Source organism: Aedes albopictus, chromosome 3 (genome assembly GCF_035046485.1).
Source record: "Aedes albopictus strain Foshan chromosome 3, AalbF5, whole genome shotgun sequence".
Taxonomy (NCBI): domain Eukaryota; kingdom Metazoa; phylum Arthropoda; class Insecta; order Diptera; family Culicidae; genus Aedes; species Aedes albopictus.
Window position 1 is genome coordinate 220,567,638 of NC_085138.1, and position 21,135 is coordinate 220,588,772.

At 42.1% G+C, this 21,135-nt stretch overlaps 2 protein-coding genes across 2 annotated transcripts; one reads left to right on the forward strand and one right to left on the reverse strand.

Moving 5' to 3' along the window:
* Positions 1–700: 700 nt before the first annotated feature.
* Positions 701–2,325, reverse strand: LOC109417151 (syntaxin-18). Its single transcript, XM_019691277.3, has 3 exons — positions 1,431–2,325; positions 1,186–1,305; positions 701–1,125 (listed from the first exon to the last, which is right to left on the reverse strand). The coding sequence occupies exons 1-3, from the start codon at positions 2,166–2,168 to the stop codon at positions 937–939; spliced, it is 1,047 nt and encodes a 348-aa protein (XP_019546822.3). The 5' UTR covers positions 2,169–2,325; the 3' UTR covers positions 701–936.
* Positions 2,326–2,665: 340 nt separating this feature from the next.
* Positions 2,666–15,919, forward strand: LOC109417152 (transketolase-like protein 2). The gene is made up of 4 exons (XM_019691278.3): positions 2,666–2,949; positions 13,539–14,910; positions 15,126–15,352; positions 15,422–15,919. Exons 1-4 carry the CDS (start codon positions 2,843–2,845, stop codon positions 15,597–15,599), a joined length of 1,884 nt encoding a protein of 627 aa, XP_019546823.2. The 5' UTR covers positions 2,666–2,842; the 3' UTR covers positions 15,600–15,919.
* Positions 15,920–21,135: the final 5,216 nt, after the last annotated feature.

Below are 21,135 nucleotides of genomic sequence, written 5' to 3' on the forward strand. Positions count from 1 at the left end.
GAATTTCTGAAGGAATCCTTAAAGGATTTCCTGGAGAAATTCCTGGATGAACTGCTGACATAATTTATTAAGGAATTCCATGATTGCCTGCAAGGATTTCTGGAGGAATCCCAAAAAAAATCTGAAGCAATCCCAGGAGTCCCTGAAACAATTCCTGGAGGAATATCTGGTGGATTTCCTGGAGGAATCGCTGAAAAAAACATCCTAGAGAAATCTCTGCAGGAATCCAAGGAGGAATCCCTGGAAGAATGCCTGGAAAATTTCCCAAAAGAATGCCTAGGAGAATTCCTGGTGGAGTTCTTGGATGATTCTCTGAAGTAATTCCTGGAGAAATCTTTAGAGGAATTCTTGTACGAGTCTCTGGAATTTTTTTTTGAAGATATCCCTTAAAGAATTCCTGGATACATTTCTGTAGGATACAAATATTGTATCCAGATGGGACAAGATTACGTGCGAAGCACAGTGGACAAGGTTAAGAGTAATATGATAAATGTATGATGTTCCCATGATTTGAAAGAAGCAGCTAAAAACGGAATTTTGTGGCATAGAAACGGTAACTCAGTCTTATATTTGTAATGATTTCATAGAAAAAAAAATCAAATATCGTAGTAAACTACGAGGAATCGGTCTTGGTGTTTCTATTCATAAATATTTTTAAATGAGGAGTTCTTTTTGTTCTAAATACATTATCCGCAACGAGTTTCATGTCGTTGAAAGCCAACCGTTTAAATGCAGCTAATATCGTTCCATTCGCAATAGTGTAATATTCACCTACCTGGATTACTGCACGATTTCGCAAGTGAACCTCCACCACGAAGAGCTGTGAGCCACCCTCTCAACCTACGATCAGTCGCAGCAACGTTCTTCAGCACGGATAACAATATATCACAAGATAACATTTTTTTTATCCTAATTTCGGGGCGCTGCACAGCACGTCTAATCATTGTACCAGTCGAGAAACAACAAAGTTAAAGACATCACAATCAGGAAGAACAGAACCCACACTCGGAGGCCGGCGTTCCGTTGGATTGCTTGTTTAATTTGCTCGTTGGCGTCTTTTACGTTTTCCGTTGCGCCCACCACGGTGTTGGCAATTCTGTCGATGTCCGTTTTTTGCAGGGAAATCTGAAAAGAGGTGGGTATTGAATAAAACACCGGTTGCACGTTATTTATGTATTGCCTTACCTTTTCCGTGAAGATATCCTGAAGATACGCTATGTCCACTACGTTCTTTTCTATCTGCTCAACCTCTTCAGATAGACCCTTTAGTTCATTGTAAAGTTGCACATTTTCCGATTCGAAAATCTGGAATTAGGGGGTTGAAAATTAGTTCAATTGAATTTGCTCCATCATAAATTTTTATGGACGAAAATTTTCAATCAGATCTTCTTACATATTTTCTAAATCTGCGAAAAAGTAAGCTGACTAACCTGAATATCTTCTGGGCTTAGTTCATCCTCTTCTTCGAAGAAAGAACCACTGTTGTCCAGGTCCTCGTCCTGCGAAATAACTTTGGCCCTGGAAGCCTCCATGTGGTCAGCGAAATCATCTAGCTCTTCATCGTTAAGCGTCGATTGTCGTTTCTTTTCGCCCCTGCCGCTGTGGTGATGTTTCTGTATACCATTAATCGGAGGGTCGGCCAGCAACTTTGCTGGCGGTGCCACGGCAGAAAGTGATTTCTTGTCCGAATTGAGCTTGAGAAATTTGTACGTCTCCAGTTCTCGCTGTATTCGGAACTGGCGCTGCTCGTTGGCAATGTGATGGACAGCGTTCATGTAGCTGGACAGCGCCTCGAGTACCAGATCCATAAACTCGGCCATCTGCTTGCTGCGCTTCGTTTTGCGGCACTCGGCTTTGAAATCGTTCAGCATGCCCGTGCACATCCGGATGATGTTCTCCGATTCTCGGTCGATGATGTCGCGCTCCTCGTCCGTCATTTGTGCCGAGTTTTTCAGATGATACGCAAATTGCATGTAGGCCGCCCGATTTTCCACCAACAAGTTTTTCAGCTGGGTGATTTGGAAACGGATTTTCTTCGCCTTTTCAGAGAACTCATTGCTGGGCTTTTTGGACAGGATTCTGGACTTGTTGGGCACCGGGAAGGTAGCGGCTGACGATTTTAGGCGCACTGTCTTCACTGAGGCCTTGAACAGAGAGGTGATATCCATTGTGAATGAATTGTGAAGATAACCACCTAATTTAGTTTGATAAATTTCCTAGTTTTGCTGCACTTTTGCACAATAATTTTGTTCATACTCGACGAAAAAACTGAAAAAAGCGACACATCACAATGTTTACATCGCGAACCAGACGTCAACACAAAACAGTATTGGGCGATTTAACCTTAGCGTTAATCTTGAAAACACACCAAGAAACTCTGTGACACTTAAGGCCACTCTATAATTAAATATTATTGGTACAGAATCGCAGATGTTAATTTATTTTCTCATCATACAAAACTCCAACTCACTACAAATCTATACGGTATCACACCGATGCCCAATTTAATATTTAATTGAATCTTTAAGTCGCCGCTTTGAACCATTAGTTCTTAGCGTGCATTTCAATGTGTTTTACCGTCGGCATCGGCATCGCAAGCAAAGTGCAACGTCACGTCATGTCACCCACTCGAGTACGAGTGGGTCGGTCACAGCAGCTCGGTAAAACCGGAGTCAACAAAAATCAGTCAGTCGTCGGTCAGCCTCCGCGAAAGTCACACGTGTTTGCGTCAGTGCGATTCCCTCTAATCAATCCTGTTGTGTGCTTTAGTAGCTGAAGGTGGTCCTCTGATAATCTTGCTTTACAGTTTTGTGCTTTGAAAAGAAGAAGAACCAGTTGCAAAATGCCCACTTATCACAAGCCGGAATCCAAGACCATCCAGGAGCTGAAGGATATCGCCCACAAGCTGCGTATTCACTCGATTACATCGACTCAGGCGTCCAAGTCCGGGTAAGTTCTGGGGTCGGGAATCGGTGGCCAAGTTCCGTCCGACCGCATGGAATTTCAAAATGTACGCTTCCAGAATCGCCTTCGAATGGTGCGGGAATGACGTGGAAAGAAAACGTAAAAGAAAACACCGGCGCGACCGGCGAAGCTACAGTGAAAGGAAAGAAGAGAAATGATGTGATGTGCCCTTCATCGCGGCTCTCAGGGCAAAGTGGCGGCGCTTCGGTGACCGGTTTTTTTTTGCATTGTTTGCCATTGCCACAATGAGTTGCAGATAATGAAGAGAGTCCACAATAATAACACTTACGTAGATAGATTTCCTATCTACTACTTACTATACATCAGCTTACTACCATTTCACGCACCCAAGCATGTATAGACGTTTACATAGGCATCCTCAGGTATTAATAGAAAGGGTTTATTGAATACATGATAGGTAGGTATAGAACATTTTCTGTGATATGAATTGTTTTGATAACGATAAGTACTTAGCTTACTTCATCTGGTCGAGGAAATTAATTCAACCCTTCAGGCCTGGCGGGGTTATATATGACCCAAAAGAAAGAAAAATGGCTGTATAAAAATTTTATTTTTATTTTTATTTTTAAGTTATTTAATAACTCATTTATAAAAGTGAACTTTGTCTTCGGCAAATTCGTTGCACATTTACTCGGAAAATATCAGTACCGTAAAACGTGGTATCATTGATCAGCGGGGTAACATTGATCGGCTTGACCGACCTCATGAAATGTTAAAACAACCATTTTTAATTGAATCAGTTTATGCTAACGAATGGTTTTTCGTAATCTGCTATTATTCAGCTATCGAATGACATGGAATCAATTTGAATTTCTTAAACATTGAAAAAAAAAACGATTTTTCTAAGGAAAAAGGTGATTCGTAACGCAATGAGACACATTGTCAAACATTCATGCTTGGTATCAATACTAGGTACAATATTAGGTTAGAACTTCAATATGATGTCCTAGAGTTGGATTGCATAAACAAAACTTTTGGAAAGTGCTCTTTTTCAATAAAATATACTATTTATTCAAAGCTAGCTATCAATTACTTAAGCCATTGCCTACTTTAAGGCGTTATCCGCGGTTTAGAGGATTTTAATCTTAAAATACCTAAAAAAGTACATAACTTGTGAAAATTAGAAATCAGAGACCCCAAATTTAGTGAGTAAGTATATTTTCAGCACAAACGTACATTGATCACTGATCACATGATCAATGTTAACCCAAATCAACAAAATCAAATTTTAAACTAAAAATCCTATTTTGACAAGTTCAAAAGTTTCACAATACTTTTTCGAGTAGCTTAATACATGCTCAGAGAACCAGTACTTGTTTTGAAAATAAAAAACATGTAAAGTTTACTTTAACAAGAGAATTATTCAAGAAAGATCGAAAATTTTGATCAATGTCACTCCGGACTACGGTAGGGGTAGTCGGGGTAATTTGGCCAATGGAGCAATTTGAGCACCTCATTAAAATCACCTAAAATCTTATATAGCGCATTTACACCGTGTCCAATAAGTTCTCATGCAAAATATAAATTTAGAAAATATAATTTTATTGCACATCTGTGATTCATATTTTCAAAATGAATGCATGTATTGAAGGGTCACATAGTAATGATTTAATAAAGCATACGCTTTGGAATAACGTTATTTACTATTTGTTCTTATAAGCCTTGCAGTGCACTTCAGTGTTCTGAAATCTGTTTGCTTCGGCACGCAAGAAAAATGTTCGAAAAGTTTTTTTTTATTCTACGGTAGCTAAATAAATTCCATAGGGTTAAATTTTGAGTTTTATCCCAAGTATTGTACCAAATCGATATACTAAGGCTAAAATAATTCAATTTTAGTGATGATATGGTAAGAAATTGGCAAGTAAGCTAAACTTGGGCTGATTTTCTTGAAAATGACTGTTGTATTAAAGATTAACATCATAAAACGTGAATTTTGAACATAACTGACCACAAGAGAGATACAAACATGTTTTAGAAGTGAGAATAGTATGAATCAACGAATTCAAATGTAGTCATGATTATTTAACGCAATAAATCTCATTAAAACACATATATGGACATATTTGTTTAATTTACGTTTTATTTTGTACAAAATTAAACGGCTTCGTTCTTCACCAATACAGAATCTAATATTTTTTTCTTTTCTGGTCATAGTTGCTACTAGCAATGGAGAGGACAGGAACCTAATTTGTTTCAACTTAAAACCATTACTCGTTAAAATGGGACGAAATATCATTTATATGGCGTGCGTGCCAGCTGAAATAGATTTACGACACATAAGCGATCAGCAGAGAAGGATAAAGGACAGTTAAATCCAAAACATATGCTCTATTTGATCAGCGTTAGATGTCCTTTCAATAAATAAACTCACTTCGAAAATCCTAATTACATATGTGAAATGAATTCAATTTGATTGTGTATGAGAACTTATTGGACACGGTGTAGTTCACCACTGGACTATCGCAATAGTTTTCACGAGTGCGAAAACGCTAATAAAAGTGCGCGATTGCATCAAATCAACTCGGTGTCTTCAGAACACTTGTTCACCATAGAATGAAGAAATAGTGCGCCGTTTTCGCACTTATGAAGTCGCAGTTCGCAGTCCAGTGGTGAACTAAATGCGGTATATTTTTAACAAACCGACTTCAGCTCTACTACTGGTGGAATATTGAAGCCATTAAAACGAATTAGTTTAAGGCCATAGTAAATTAGAAAAATAAAATTGAAAATCGTTGGCCAAATTATCCCGAAGAGGGCTGAATAAAAACACCACATAAGACTCCTGTTGTTTAAATACATTGAATAGCTTTAAAATTAGTTTATTTTCTATATACATCAAGTTGACACACTACAATTCAATGTCTATCGGTGCATATTAAGTTTGTGTTACATTAGGCGAAAAAAAATCTTCATTGAAAATAGGGTGCTCAAATTACCCCGACGGTTTAAAATAGACGCAAAAATTAAACTTTTTTCAAAAATATTTTTTTGACATAAACACGAATTGACTTTGATATTTTCTTGTATCTTGCGTAGTATTATCAGAATCATTATGATCATACGATAAACGAGAGATTCATCGTTGTTTTCTGCATGTTAAAACGACTTTTGCTTAAGGTGGTCAAACTACCCCGATTTACCCTAATTGGGCTTGGAATTTTATCGCTTTCCATGAACATCATCCTGTTCATCAAAAATTGAAAAATCAAAATAATTGACACACCTGTAGTGTTAAATGATTTGGATTTGATTAACATTCATTCGTATTTGGATAGCCTTCTGCATGAATATAGTTTAGTTTTTAATTTCTTGAGATGTTCTAGGTGTTCCAAACTGTCTTGAAATTCTGAGCATGAGCATGAGCATGAGCATAGATGACCGCACAATTCGTAGTTGCTACTCCGTGATTGACCAGAGCAATCGAAATTGCACAAGGAACCAATGAATAGGGCTTGGGACTAGCTTACTATTCTCAATGTACACAGTTCGAGAGCTCTCAACTTTAATAAGATCAATAACGGCGCCGGCCACGTCCTTACGGTCATGGAGGATGGAAGGGAATGTTAGTAAGACAAACGTTGTTAAAAAGACCGCGAATCGCTGCATCTCCACGTTTGTCTCAGGAAGGAATTTTTTGTTAGTAGGGTAAGGTACATTGTCAGTCCGGGAGTCACCTATGGTTGGTGATATGATTTGACAATGGATCAATATACACAAACCGCCGTTAACAACCGATCACTTTTCGACGCAAAAACTAGCCAAAAAGAAAATTCTATCGCGCGTCTCCACTCCACTAGGGAGCAGAAACCTTTAGTCTATTCCACACAGAAATACACTGAACGCGACTCACTTGTCGGCGCCCGGATTTTTTCCACGACCGGCGAGCCCGAACTAACATTTTTCACTCTTTTGTGTTAATGTAAAAAAATATATGTATATTATCAACCAAAAGTGTATTGGGAAGTAGCGCCGACGGGAAGCGGAAAATTCGGAACCGACTCGAGCCACGACGCGTCCACCGTACGCTTCGTCCCGCCGTCGGAGCCCCGCCGAGAGAAGAGAAAAAAAAAATCGCAAAAATCTAGCAAAAACCTGCGCGCGAAGCTTTGCTGCTGCCGAACTACCGCACACTACTCTGTTCCAAACTGTCTTGAAATTCTGTCCAAAAAATCTACAGGAGTAATTTTGTTCTTTTTAGAATGAAAATCTAATGTTACATAATCTATCGAATTTCGTGATGCTTTTGAAAACTCGATTACCATTCAGAAACATTAGTATGATATTTTCATTGGCGTAGCTAGGTTTTTTTCTGACTGACTTGACTTGAGATGACTTTTAAGCAGCCCAATATGTTAGTATGCAAATCGGCATGAGTATGAGTATGACCAATTCCTCCAGGATTTTTTTCAAATCTTGCTGCAGTGATTTCATCATGGATTCCTATAGAGATTCCTTCAAAAATGCAACTAGGAATTCCTCCAACTATTTATTTCTTTGAAGAATTTTCCTGGGATATCTTCAGAGGTTCCACCAGTGATTGTTCCAGTGCTGTTTTCGCGGTTTCTTTCGAAAATTTCTCCAGGTATTTCTGCAGGTATTCCTTCAGAGATTTCGCCATATATTCCTTACAGAATTCCACTAGAGATTGCTCCAATAATTCCATCTGGAATTATTCGAAGTTTTTACAAGAATGTCTTCCAGAAATTCTTTCAGAAAATTTTACTATAGATTATTAAAAAAAATCCAGGAATTGCTCAAACACTTTGTACAAAAAAACCTATAGGAGTTCATCCAATTGTTCCTTCAATAATTCGTATATAAATTACTGCAGACATGGATTTCTGCAGATTTTTTATCCAGGAATTCCAACAGAAATCATTCCAGCAATTCGTTGAGAAAACTTTCCTGTAATTCCTAAGGAATTCCTCATGGGATTGCTACCGGGATTCCTCATGGGGTTTCTTCAGAAATTCCTCCAGTGACCCACCCGGGAATTCCTTCAGAGATTCGTCCAGGGATTCCTCTAAAAAATCCGCTAAAAATTCTAGGATTTTAGGTATTCCATCAGGAATTCTACCTAAAAAATCTCCAGTGATTCTTCAAGACAATCCTTCAAGAATTCCTCCAGGGATTACTGCAGGAGTTCTTATGGAGATTACTCCAGGAATTCTTACTGGCATGTCTCCAGGAATATTTCCAGGGGTTTCTGCAGGCATTCCTTTAAGAGTTAGTTTTAGGAATCCTCTAGAGATTACTCTAGAAATTCCTCCAGAATTTTTTCTAGGAGTACCTCCTGGCATTCCTGCAGGAGTTCCTCCTGGGATCTCTATAGGGATTCCTTCAGGAACATTTTTAATAATTCCACCAGGAATTACCTTAGGAATTCCACCACGAATTACTTTGACCCACCCGGGAGATTCCTAGAGATTATTGTAGAGATTCCTCCAGGAATTTTCCTAGGAGTACCTCCTGGCAATCCTGCAGGAGTTCCTCCTGGGATCTATAGGGATTCCTTCAGGAACATTTTTAATAATTCCACCAGGAATTACATTAGGAATTCCACCAGGAATTACCTTGGGAATTTCACCAGGAATTACTTTAGGTATTCCACCAGTAATTACCCCAGAATTCCTGTAGAAATTACCCAAGGAATTCCTGCCGAAATTCCTCTATGAATTGATCAAGGAATTCCTTAAAAAAATACTACACCAATTTCTCGAGGAAATCTTCCCGGAGTTTATACAGGCATTATTCCAAGAATTCTCTCAGGGATTTCCGCATGAATTCCTCCTTGACATTCCTTTAAAATTTCTTCAGGAATCCCCCAGGAAATTCTCCAAGGATTCTTTCAGAAATGCTCCAGGAATTCTTCCAGGTATTTCTCCAGGGTTTCATCCAGGCATTTCCCAAAGGACTCCTCCAGGAACTCCACCAAGAATACCAACAGGAATTTCTTCAGGAATTGATCCAGGAATTCATTCAGAAATTCCTACAGTTATACCTCCGGGAATTTCTCTAGAGACTCCTTCACAATTCAAGAATATTTTCAATAATTCCTCCAGGACTTTTTACAGGGATTCCTCCGGAAATTCGTCCAGGGTTTCATCCAGGAATTTCTCCTCCAGAGATTCGCCATAGATTCTTCCAGAGATACCTCCAGGATTTATTTCGAAATTCTTTAGGAATTCCACCACGGATTCATCCAGGGATTTCTCTAGAATTTTATCCAGGCGTTCGTGCAGGATTTTCTCCACGGATGTCTCCAGGAAATCCTCCAGTTATTCTTTCAGGGCTTTCTCTAGAAATTCGTAGAGGGACACCTTCAGAAATTCCTCCAGGAATTTCTGCAGGCATTCCGTCAGGAATTTTCCCTCCAGGATTCCCTCCAGCAGGCCCGTGCACAAGACTGGGAGGTGTTTTTTTTCCAATTTCGGCAAAAGGCGAAGGGGCGCCTAGTGTATGAAGCGTCGGTAATGGGGGGGGGGGGGTGGTTAACCGTGAATTCTCCAAACATGTGAACAAATGCAACATGTGCAAATAAGAGTTTGCCAGTTGTTTGTCACACGTGTACTGACCAGACCATTGACAAATAATAGCCAAACGACAAACGTCTGCTAGCGTATGATACGTCAAATAGCCAAATATTTGCACATTTGGCAAAGCGTGTACTGAAGGCTTTACAGTGAATCTTTCCAGATTGGTAAGCCATGTTTGCTTGCATGAAGAGGCACGTTAGCCAGATGAACATCATGGATGTGATGATCGACAATGCATTCTAGAATGCTTATAAGCATTTCAGAAAAAAAAGAGGTCAAACTGATAGATCTAAAACTGCTTCTTAATATGACGCACGACCCACTTTCGGAATAAATTTTACATCTGTGGGAGATTTGTTTGTTATTTTTTTACGGGTAAAAATATTGGTTGCACAAACGTGTTGTTTGTTGTGTTAATTTTAAATTATTTTAAAATTTTAAATTGTTTAAACTACAGTTTAAATTAAAAAAAAATCCGTCTACATTCACCCTTCTTATAACCTACCTACATCATTGGATACGCTCGCTGAACGTGTTGGCTGCTGCTGTTTGGTTTGCAGCTCTCCTATCAGTGCTGTTTTTTATACAACCGGCCTCTACGAAAGGTTAGTAACGCTTGTCGTCGTCGTCATCGTCGTACCTCCATGAGCAATGCACGAAAAAGGTACTCCATGCTCCACAGTCTGCCGGTTTGTACAACGATTGCTAGCAGCGCCTTACAACAGTAGAGGTCAAAAGGAGGTCAAACGGACGAGTGTATAGATAGAGACAATAATTTACAAGGCGCGATTGGGACTGAAGCCAGCGTTCGACACATTATGCAATCGAAAGTCGTTCACTTTTACTTTTGCTCGATGTGTGATGGACCCCTATAGAGATGCAGGAGGTATGATAAGTATTGGAATCGGTCATAGGTATTTGTAGTTTATACAGGGGATGGCCAAAATGTTTGGGATAGGCAACTTTTTTTCTCCCACAAAAAATTCAACATGCTGTAACTTTTCATAGAGTGCATAAAAAAATCTCAAATTTTGACTGTTTGTCAACCTATTATATGTGCACCATTGGTACAAATTTGGGCTCGATTGATTAATGTATCGCAAAGTTAGAACCGTTCGGGTAAAACACTATTTTTTAGACAACTCATTTTTAAACTGTCATATCTCGGAAACCAGTGAACCGAATTGAATTAAAATTTTAACGTTTATCAACAATATATTGATACTCAATACGACGTTATAAAATGTAATATTTTCTCACGGCGAATTAAGTTATACCGGGTTGAAATTACCCATATACAGGAAAAAAAGTCAAATTTACAATAACACACAAAAATTACTAAATGTGTTCTTTCTACAATCTAAATAGGCTCTAATATATCTGATTAGAGTTAACTTGAGAACAGAAGTGGAAAATCTTTGGATATCAACACTAAAATTTATTGACATTGATGTAAAAGAATTACATTTTTTCGAGAAAAATCCAAAAAGTGTCAATCCATTATAACTTTTTTTAACGTTTAAAAAGTACCTATGTTTTAATCGTTTGTGAAGCATATACATATTGTTAGTGTACGTTCAAAATATCATTCAATTCGGTTCACTGGTTTCCGAGATATGACAGCTCAAAAATGAGTTGTCTAAAAAATAGTGTTTTACCCGAACGATACATTAATCAATCGTGCCCAAATTTGTACCAATGATGCACATATAATAGGTTGACAAACCAGGCTTGACAGAAACTTCCTCGCGAGAAAATGAGGAAGCGATTTCGGCGATTTCCTGAGGAGTGAAAATAAAACTCAGAAATCACAACGCAAATCCTCAACAGCACCGAGCGCGAGCTTGCCGCGCAACGAGGAGTTCGTCCAACACTCATAATTGCTTGTTATGTTTCCCACGTCCACTCACATTCAAAAACCTCTCGCGAGTTCCACTCCCATACAAATAAAGACTCTCGAGGCGAAAATCGCACTCAAAAACCCGAAATAATCATTGGCTCTTTTTTCGTTCCCCTCTTCCTCACTCAGTTTTTATTGCCAGAGATGTTTGGGGTTCGTTCGCTCCCTCGCGATGAGGCAAAAGCAGAACACCACTCTAAAGCATGTTGCAAAACTCTTTTGATTCCAAGGAGGATTGTCAAGCCTGTGACAAACAGTCAAAATTTAAGATTTTTTGATGCACTCTATGAAAAGTTACAGCATGTTGAATTTTTTTGTGGGAGAAAAAAAAGTTGCCTATCCCAAACATTTTGGCCATCCCCTGTATATCCGACGTCGCGTCATTCAGAACAACTAACTAATGCTTGTCTAACAAAAGAGTAAATTTACAACAATTTTCCCATAGACACCCATTTTTAACGAGTCTTGCAATTTATAGTTGTTTCAAGTACACTGAAGTTTTTTTTTACGACGGTAATGGTCCCGCGTAAAAAAAACCGCGTTATTTCAAGACCCGTCGTAAAAAAAACCGCGTTATTTCAAGACCCGTCGTAAAAAAAACCGCGTTATTTCAAAAAACGTCGTAAAAAAGTCAAGTCACGTTAGATGTGATGCTGACTATTTTACGCGTGTTTTTGAAAAAAACGCGGATTTTTTTTACGACGGTTTTTGAAATAACGCGGTTTTTTTTTTACGACGGGTCTTGAAATAACGCGGTTTTTTTTAGGACGGACCGCGTAAAAAAACCGCGTAAAAAAAACCACGTAAAAAAAACCGCGTAAAAAAAAAACTTCAGTGTAAAACAAAACTGCAATAAATAGCTTTTGGTCAAAGGTTTTACTTACTTAACATATAGGATAACTGTTAGTTCCATTATTCAACCAAATGAAGTTTAAACGATGGTGTTCTACACATATAAAATGAGTAGAGGCGAATGAACCCTTCTAGTTTAAAACCTTTATAATAAACGTAAAACAAAACATGAGCGTACTATCGATAGCATACTGTCTGACATTGAATGCAGTAGGTAGGTATGGAAGAGCTAGATTCCTCACTGCATATCATTCGTTCAATTCTTGCACGGTTCATTGACCGTCAAGTGTTTATTGATATAAGAAACGAGTTTCTATGATTACTCTATTCTGCAATTTCTGTTATAATTAGTGTAGATGTTGATTGATCAAAATATCAATTCACGCGATTTGGGAACAACAACATACAGGAAACGGGATCGTAGGTGGTGGAACTGTTCAAATCGTGACCCAGTGCGGTTACGTGTTCGTGAGCTTAAAGGTTCCTCCACTTCGTCCTAGACAAATCAACGAAAGAGAAAGGCTAATCGTAATACTTCAACTGTATGTGCCTAGCACAGAGGGGAAACAAGTTTGAAATCAAGGGTCAGATCTATTTTTTTTGTTATTGATTCTCTACGACTGCTGCTGCAGTTGAAACCTGTTGCGTTGGTGTGCCAATGACACATTGTAAGGATAGCGAAAAGCTTTGATATCGATACTGTATCGATTGGTTACATCAATAGGATGGTTTAAAAGAAATATATACGCTTACTTAACAATAAAACATATCTTTTGAGAATAAGTATTAGATTGATTGAATATTGTTGAAAAACATAGTAATAGTGGACCCACTTCCCACTTTAATTAAACTTTAATAGTTTATATAGGGCAATGTATGTCAATATATGTCCGTCACCTAATATGCAATACGTACACGTACAGCTTCAACAGCGTGGTTACTTGGGTTATGAGTGTTATCAAACATGATGTTACTTAAAATGGTTATGAGCGTCTAGCTTCTGGATGATGTAATATGATGTCACGGATTACACTTTGTAACCAGCTCATAAATTTTCCAAACGCATCAACGAATTTACGATGCGATGGTTCCATGTGGTCGGTCACGTAGCGCAACGTTAAACGATCACCGATTGATATGCGGTGCGTCTTCGTACTCCTCACTATACCAACTTATCATTTTTTACAAGTTTAGTCATCCTCCTGCCCAATTATTGTTGAATGGTTTGAACTTATCAGCTTTTTCTATGTGTTCTCTCTTTGCAGTCATCCTACGTCATGTGCGTCAATTGCGGAAATCATGTCGGTGTTGTTTTTCAACACGATGCGCTACAAAATCTCTGCCCCGCGCGATGCCTCCTCGGATCGGTTCATCCTCTCGAAGGGTCACGCGGCACCGATTCTGTACGCCGCCTGGGCTGAGGCTGGTCTGTTCCCTACCAGCGACCTGATGAATCTGCGTAAGATCGACTCCGATCTGGAAGGTCACCCGACGCCGCGGTTGAACTTTGTCGATGTGGGAACCGGTTCCCTGGGACAGGGAGTGGCCGTCGCCTGTGGAATGGCCTACATTGGCAAGAACATCGACAAAGCCGACTACCGGACCTACGTGCTGGTTGGCGATGGCGAATCCGCCGAAGGTTCCATCTGGGAATCGTTGCACTTCGCCGGACACTACAAGCTGGACAACTTGTGTGTGATTTTCGACGTTAACCGGCTGGGACAGTCGGAACCAACTTCCCTGCAACATCAGATGGAAGTGTATCGCAAGCGTCTGGATGCCTTCGGATTCAACGCGATCGTCGTCGATGGTCACGATGTAGAAGAACTGTGCAAGGCCCTTTTCGAAGCTTCCGTTACCAAGGATCGCCCAACGGCTATTGTGGCCAAGACCTTCAAGGGCAAGCACTTCCCTCAAATTGAAGATCTTGAAAATTGGCACGGAAAGCCTCTCGGTGAGAACGCTAACGGTGTCATTGAGCACTTGCAAACCCTGATCCGCAACGCTGGACCAGTTCAGATTGCTCCTCCCTCACCACAGAAGGAGAGTGCCAAGAAGGTCAACATCAGTAATGTTCAACTTGCTACTCCCCCGGCTTACCAGCTCGGAGAATCTGTGGCCACTCGCTTGGCTTACGGTACGGCCCTGGCCAAGATCGCCATGAACAACGATCGCGTGATTGCCCTGGATGGTGACACCAAGAACTCGACCTACTCCGACAAGCTGCGTAAGGCTTTCCCAGAGCGCTTCATCGAGTGTTTCATCGCCGAACAGAATTTGGTCGGTGTCGCCATCGGGGCCGCTTGCCGTGACCGCACCATTGCTTTCGTGTCCACCTTTGCCACGTTCTTCACGCGAGCCTACGATCAGATCCGTATGGGAGCCATTTCGCAGACAAATGTCAACTTTGTGGGATCCCACTGTGGTGTTAGCATCGGAGAGGACGGACCTAGCCAGATGGGTCTGGAGGATATTGCTTTGTTCCGTACCATCCCCGGCAGCACCGTGTTCTACCCATCGGATGCCGTCAGTACGGAACGAGCCGTCGAACTGGCCGCCAACACCAAGGGAGTGTGCTTTATTCGTACCTCCAGACCAAACACTGCTGTCCTGTACGAGAACAACGAGCCGTTCCAGGTAAGAAGCATTTGTTAATTTATTGATCTCGTATAGGGAGTCGAAAAAGATTTATGAGTTGTTTTGGGCGTTTTGTGGAGTAAGCTAGGCTTAACCTTCCAAGCACCGAAAAACAATTCAAAAATTTCAACTGCATTGTTATTGATTATTGAAATTTTATGTGTTAGAAAATTATGTACTAACCAATAAACGCAATTAACGAATTTCATTGACAGGTCGGCAAAGCCAAGATTGTGAAGCAATCGGCCAACGACACCGTTCTGCTGATCGGCGCCGGAGTGACTTTGTACGAAGCCCTCAATGCCGCCACCGAGCTGGAGAAATCCGGTGTGTACGCTCGTGTGCTGGACCCATTCACCGTCAAACCCATCGACAAGGAAGCCATTGTCCATAATGCTGCTCAGTGCGGCGGACGCATCGTCGTCGTCGAGGATCACTACAAGTAAGATGCAATGGAAGTTGCCGGGTCACAAATTTCCAATCTAATATTCCTTTCCCTTTAACCCTACAGGCAAGGTGGCCTTGGTGAAGCTGTGCTCTCGGCTGTCGCTGATCAGCGCAATGTGGTTGTTAAACATCTGGGCGTCGAGCAGGTCCCACGCTCCGGACCACCAACCGTACTGATTGACATGTTTGGCATTTCTGCCCGTTGCATTGTCGCTGCTGTCAACGATATCCTCAAGATGTAAAACGGTTGGAACATAGCCGGTTTCATATTTTGTGGTGATTCTAGAGAACGCCAACAACTTGAATAACCCCAGTTATCCCCTCGTGAAACAAACAAATCTTAACACATTCCCCATGAATCTATGCTATTGCTATACTTCCATTCCTTCTTGTTGCCTTATGTTCCTTAGAGGGTAAGTCGGATCACATTTGATAAGCGTAAAATTTCCTTTTCATTTTTCTTGATTGAGAATTGGTACGTTTACTTCTTAGACTTTATGTACTGTTTCGCATTTCGTACAATATTTTTTACAATAAAATTATGTTCACAATATTATAGAAACCTTTTTTTTTTTTTAATTTTAACTGTAGTCAAAATAACACTGGTCGTTATTCTGTCTTTGTAACCCCGTGACAAAAAGCGGCAATATCCTTGTTACAAAAGTTGGGAAGGGAAAAATATCCGAAGATTTCGGATATTTTTCCCTTCTCAACTCCCGTAACACTTGAGGATTTACCGGTTTTTAACATGTCTTTCCTTAGTCTCGTAATACCTTCTTTATACATATTGTAGCAGACAGATATTTTTGCTCGGGTTATCAGAACCTCCCAACTCTATTTACGACTGACTGGCCGTCGACAGCTTACTCTCCAGTGACTACATCATTGTAACAACTTGTTACGTTTGTACTATAGTTGATACGTTTGTGAAGTAGTTTTAAGAATTTTCCATGAATTGCATTCTCCAATTCATGGAAAATTCTTCGATTGTTGCATGGATTGTGTTACGTTTGTAAATTGTTGTGAACATTTTGTCAGTTTATTTTGTAAGTTATACTTAGGTTTGTACATCTGTCCCTGAGTTTTAATCGCGATGTCCCCTTAGGATTAGAAATTCCTAGACCAAAAACAAGCTATGAATGCAGCAACGGATGCTGCGAACTAAAAGGCGAACTGCCAAACAAAATACAATTCTAGGATGATTGATGGACCAAGAACAATTATGAAACCTCGTCATTCTGGGTTCGGAGTTCGGACTTCGTTATCCATATGGATGAGTGGGCACAAATTAATGTTGAGTTTGAGTGTTGCATGTTTGTGTTTTGTGCATTTGTAATGTTCCTTTTTATTGTTCGTATCTAGTTCCCAAACTTGGGGCCCGATACGGAAAATAAAATGAGCATTCATAAGGTTCCAATTTATCCGTTACAAACTCAAGTCAGGTGTACAGAAATACATTCATTCGAAGTAGTTTGTCCAACTCGGTTCGTTTTATTCTGGCCATTTCCGTAAAATGTCCACAGCTCAGAAGTGGGATTAGACCGGAAAATGCCTAAATTGTGTACGCGGAAGATCGGAGTTTAGTGTTATAGATCCGAATTTATCGATTTTCGCTAAAAGTAGCGTTTTTGAGAAAACGTCGGTTCGACGAGGTGGAACGTATTCAGTAGCCATCTTGGGACTTCGCAAATATGTCGTCGTCGTCGAGAAAAGGCACCGTCATTGCCAAACAGGAAGAAAGGCGGCAACATTTGTCTACGTCGAGAACCGTGTTCACCGAATTTGTGGATTCGTTGTCGGCGTCATTTGAAAGGAGATTTTCTAACGTGAATATATGCGACCTGAAGGAGGAATAATTTGACGAGGAAAGTGTAGCAACCGTTAGTGTGTGCTCTCGAGGATCCACCGTATCTGAATCCTGCGACCGCAACAGCGCACATTTGCGTCACTCCGCTCGTGAAACTTTTCTTCATCCGGTAGAAGTTGAACGACTTATTTCGTCCTTCAACGGCAAATAATGAGGATGCAGCCGCTGGATAAACAAGATCGAAGGATATGCCATTGTTTATGGATCGTCACCGCGAGCTCGATTACAATACGCGCACTCGAGATTGACCGGCACAACGAGAAAATGGTTCGAAGCACAGGACGAGACCATGTTGGATTAGGAGAGTTTTAAGACATCTATCTGTGCGTTTCCAAGCCGCATGAACGAAGCTGACGTGCACTTCAAACTAACAAAGCGATTCCGTGACGAGGATGAAGACGAGGAAAGCTACGTTTACGAAATGCAAAGGATTGTGAAAGAGGGTCGCTTGTCCGAAGAAGCTGTCATCGCCTACATTGTATGGAACGTAAACAATGACAAGATCCAGAAGTATCTGATATCAAAGGATTTGCACCAAGTCAAGGAGCTTATTCGTTGTCTCCAACGTTACCTTCGGATTAGAACTGTTGAGAATACGAAACCATATGTCCAGAAAGATGCAGTGAAACATCAGGAGACGCAGAACAACGAATGGAATGAATATTCAACCGCTGAAGATGACGAAAGGCAATCATCAGTTAGACGTTGTTTCAACTGTAACGAGAAGGGTCATTTATCAGCCAAATGCCCATTGCCGCAGAAGAAGCCGCGATGCACTAAATGTGAAAGGGTCGGACATCCGGAGAAAGAATGTTCCAACGCCGCAGGAATAGCACTGGAACCAACAAGCGAGTCAAGTCAAATACGATATTTGCAGAACGAGGATCGCCGAGAAGACGCTGTAATCGAACCGTAGCCCTACGATTTTGGAAGTTGACGCAGGAAGCTGATCTCGGATTCCCGTCATCGAATAGTAATTAGAATGCCTTATCGGACTATCGAGGGCGATAGTAGCAGGATAGCCGAACTGTAGCAGACAGATATTTTTGCTCGGGTTATCAGAACTCTATTTACGACTGACTGACCGTCGACAGCTTACTCTCCAGTCACTACATCATTTTAACAACACAAGTCAGTGTAGAAATACATTCATTCGAAATAGTTTGTCCAACTCGGTCCGTTTTATTCTGGCCATTTCCGTAAAATGTCTACAATACTGTGATAGCTAGTTGTAAATTCATTGATTTAATTTTGACTGCACTAGTTTAACATTCTAATATATATCTGACGGGCTACACAGCCCTGCAGCACCGTTGCAGATTCAACCACATGAATTCTTTCAGTGTAACACATTCACTTTATCTCAATTATCCATACCTATCCACACTCGATGTAACTCACACATACCAACACACACTCTGCTTTGCAATCACTACGAATTATAATAAACGATCATTCTAAAGTTGTCACCCGAGAGAACCACACGTGTTTCTTTTATTCTCCACCCGAACTGCTACTCTGCGACAGGTTATGGGCCGCTCGGCGGAAGAGTGGTGACGCCATTTGCAGAAAGTTAATTTTTTCGATAGTTTGCGCTATAATCGTTTCGAAATCGAAGTAGTCGCGTGTTTTTTCGGTCCGGTTTCGCGAGTGTCATGGAAGGAAACCGATTTTCCTTGCAGAAGCTGGGTAACAACAATTACCCAACATGGCGCTTCAAAGTAGAGCTGCTGCTCGTCCGGGAGGAGCTCTGGCGCTACGTTGACCCAGGTGTGAAGCCCGAAGGCGAACCCGATGCCATATGGAACGCGGGCGACGCCAAGGCGCGGGCAACGATCGGCCTGCTGATCGAAGATAATCAGCACGGGCTGATTCGCGCATCACGGACGGCCAAGGACACCTGGACGGCACTACAAAACCACCATCAAAAGACCAGCCTGACGTCGAAAGTGTCGCTCCTCAAGCAAATTTGCGACAAGCGGTTTGCCGACGGCGACGACATGGCGGAGCATCTTTTCGAGATGGAGGAGTTGTTTTCCCGTCTGACAAACGCCGGGCAGGAGCTCGGGGAGAATCTCACTGTCGCGATGATTTTGAGAAGCCTCCCCACCTCGTACGACACTCTCACAACCGCCCTCGAAAGCCGGTCGGATGATGACCTCCCGTTGGAGCTAGTCAAACGGAAGCTCCTTGACGAGGCAGCAAAACGACAAGGGACCGGATCGAGCTCGGCGCTGCGGGTTGGCCACTGCAGCAGAAAGAAGAAGAAGCCACCAATCGAATGCCACTATTGCGGAAATCAGGGGCATAAACAGAAGGAATGCCGTAAGTTTGCCCGCGATTCCGAGAAGCAGCCGAAACAGCAGGAAAAGCCCACCAAGAAGAAGGACACGGTTTCGTTCGCACTAGCCGCAGGAGCTTCGGACGGCAACGTTGTTAAGCCGTGGGTCGTCGATTCCGGTGCAACCCGACACACCGTGGCGGATCGAAGATACTTCCGGGAGCTGCGTGAAAGTGAGGTTAAGTTCGTCACCCTGGCGGACGGAAAACAAGCGGAGGTGCGCGGCGAAGGTAGCTGCAACGTCGAATGTGTCGACGAGCATGGTCATCGTCGTGAGATGGACATCAGCTTCGCACTCTACGCCCCCACCCTCTCGATGAACCTACTATCCGTTCCGGCTCTCGTCCAGAAGGAAGCCACGGTTGTTTTCGACAAAGCGGGCTGCCGGATTCTTCGAGGAGATGCCACCATCGCTGTGGCGCGTTTGAAACAAGGCCTCTACCAAATCAAGCAACCGGAAGACGTCGTCATGGCGGTAAGCGGCCACCACAACGACAACTGTCAACATGTATGGCATCGCCGGTTTGGCCACCGGGACCCGAAAGCTATTGACCATTTGCTGAAGGCCGAACTGGTGGATGGCTTGGCGCTCCGCCGGTGCAGTATCGACGAAAAATGTGAATGCTGCTTGCAAGGTAAGACACCACGTACCCCTTTTCCTAGCGAATCCCAATCCAGATCGACTGCACCAATGGACCTGGTGCACACGGACGTCTGTGGTCCGGTAGAGATGTCGTCAGTCAGCGGTTATCGATATTTTATGACCGTAATCGATGACTACAGTCGATTTTGTGTCCTCTACCTGCTGAAAGAAAAATCGGAAGTCGCCACAAGAATCGAGGAGTACGTCGCCTATGCCAAAACGCTCTTCGGCAGAAAGCCGAAGGCAATCCGCTCCGATCAGGGCGGCGAGTACAGCGGGAAGCGGCTGCGTGCGTTCTACAAGCGAGAAGGAATATCGGCTCAGTACACTGCCGGTTATAGCCCCCAGCAAAACGGCATAGCGGAGCGGAAAAACCGTTCGCTCATCGAAATGGTACGGTGCATGCTTTTCGATGCACAGCTGGAGCAACGCTACTGGGCAGAAGCGCTGAGTACGGCGGTATATCTCCAGAACGTCCTGCCAACGAAGCCCCTCGACGTCACTCCATTCGAGCTTTGGACCGGCGTGAAACCGAAGGTCGACCACCTCAAGATTTTCGGATGCAGTGCCTGGGTCCACATCCCGAAGGTGAAAAGGAAGAAGCTGGACGCCACAGCACAGAAGCTGGTATTCGTGGGTTACTCCTCGGAGCATAAAGCTTATCGCTTCTTGGACAAAACCACGCGAAAAGTCTACGTGAGCCGGAACGCCAAGTTCATCGAGGACGACGTGAAGCACGACCCAGCGAATGTGTCGACGGACGCTCCCATCAAAGGTAAGAAAGGCGACGAAATTCTCTTTGACATAGGTCCCCCACAGAACCGTCCCATCGGAACGGAGGCGGAATCCGAAGCAGAACCTCCTGTCGAACCCGTGGCACAACCTCAGGCCGAAATCGAAGCACAACCCGAAATGGACGACCCCGAA

What these genes read in the sequence shown, in the direction of transcription:
- LOC109417151 (XM_019691277.3), bottom strand. Translation starts at nt 2,168, where the DNA reads ATGGATATCACCTCTCTGTTCAAGGCCTCAGTGAAGACAGTGCGCCTA. An exon ending in TAAGCCCAGAAGATATTCAG is followed by an intron (nt 1,306 to 1,430) that starts GTTAGTCAGCTT and finishes CCCTAATTCCAG; the next exon opens with ATTTTCGAATCGGAAAATGT. An exon ending in AGGATATCTTCACGGAAAAG is followed by an intron (nt 1,126 to 1,185) that starts GTAAGGCAATAC and finishes ACCTCTTTTCAG; the next exon opens with ATTTCCCTGCAAAAAACGGA.
- LOC109417152 (XM_019691278.3), top strand. Translation starts at nt 2,843, where the DNA reads ATGCCCACTTATCACAAGCCGGAATCCAAGACCATCCAGGAGCTGAAG. An exon ending in ACTCAGGCGTCCAAGTCCGG is followed by an intron (nt 2,950 to 13,538) that starts GTAAGTTCTGGG and finishes CTCTCTTTGCAG; the next exon opens with TCATCCTACGTCATGTGCGT. An exon ending in AGAACAACGAGCCGTTCCAG is followed by an intron (nt 14,911 to 15,125) that starts GTAAGAAGCATT and finishes TTTCATTGACAG; the next exon opens with GTCGGCAAAGCCAAGATTGT.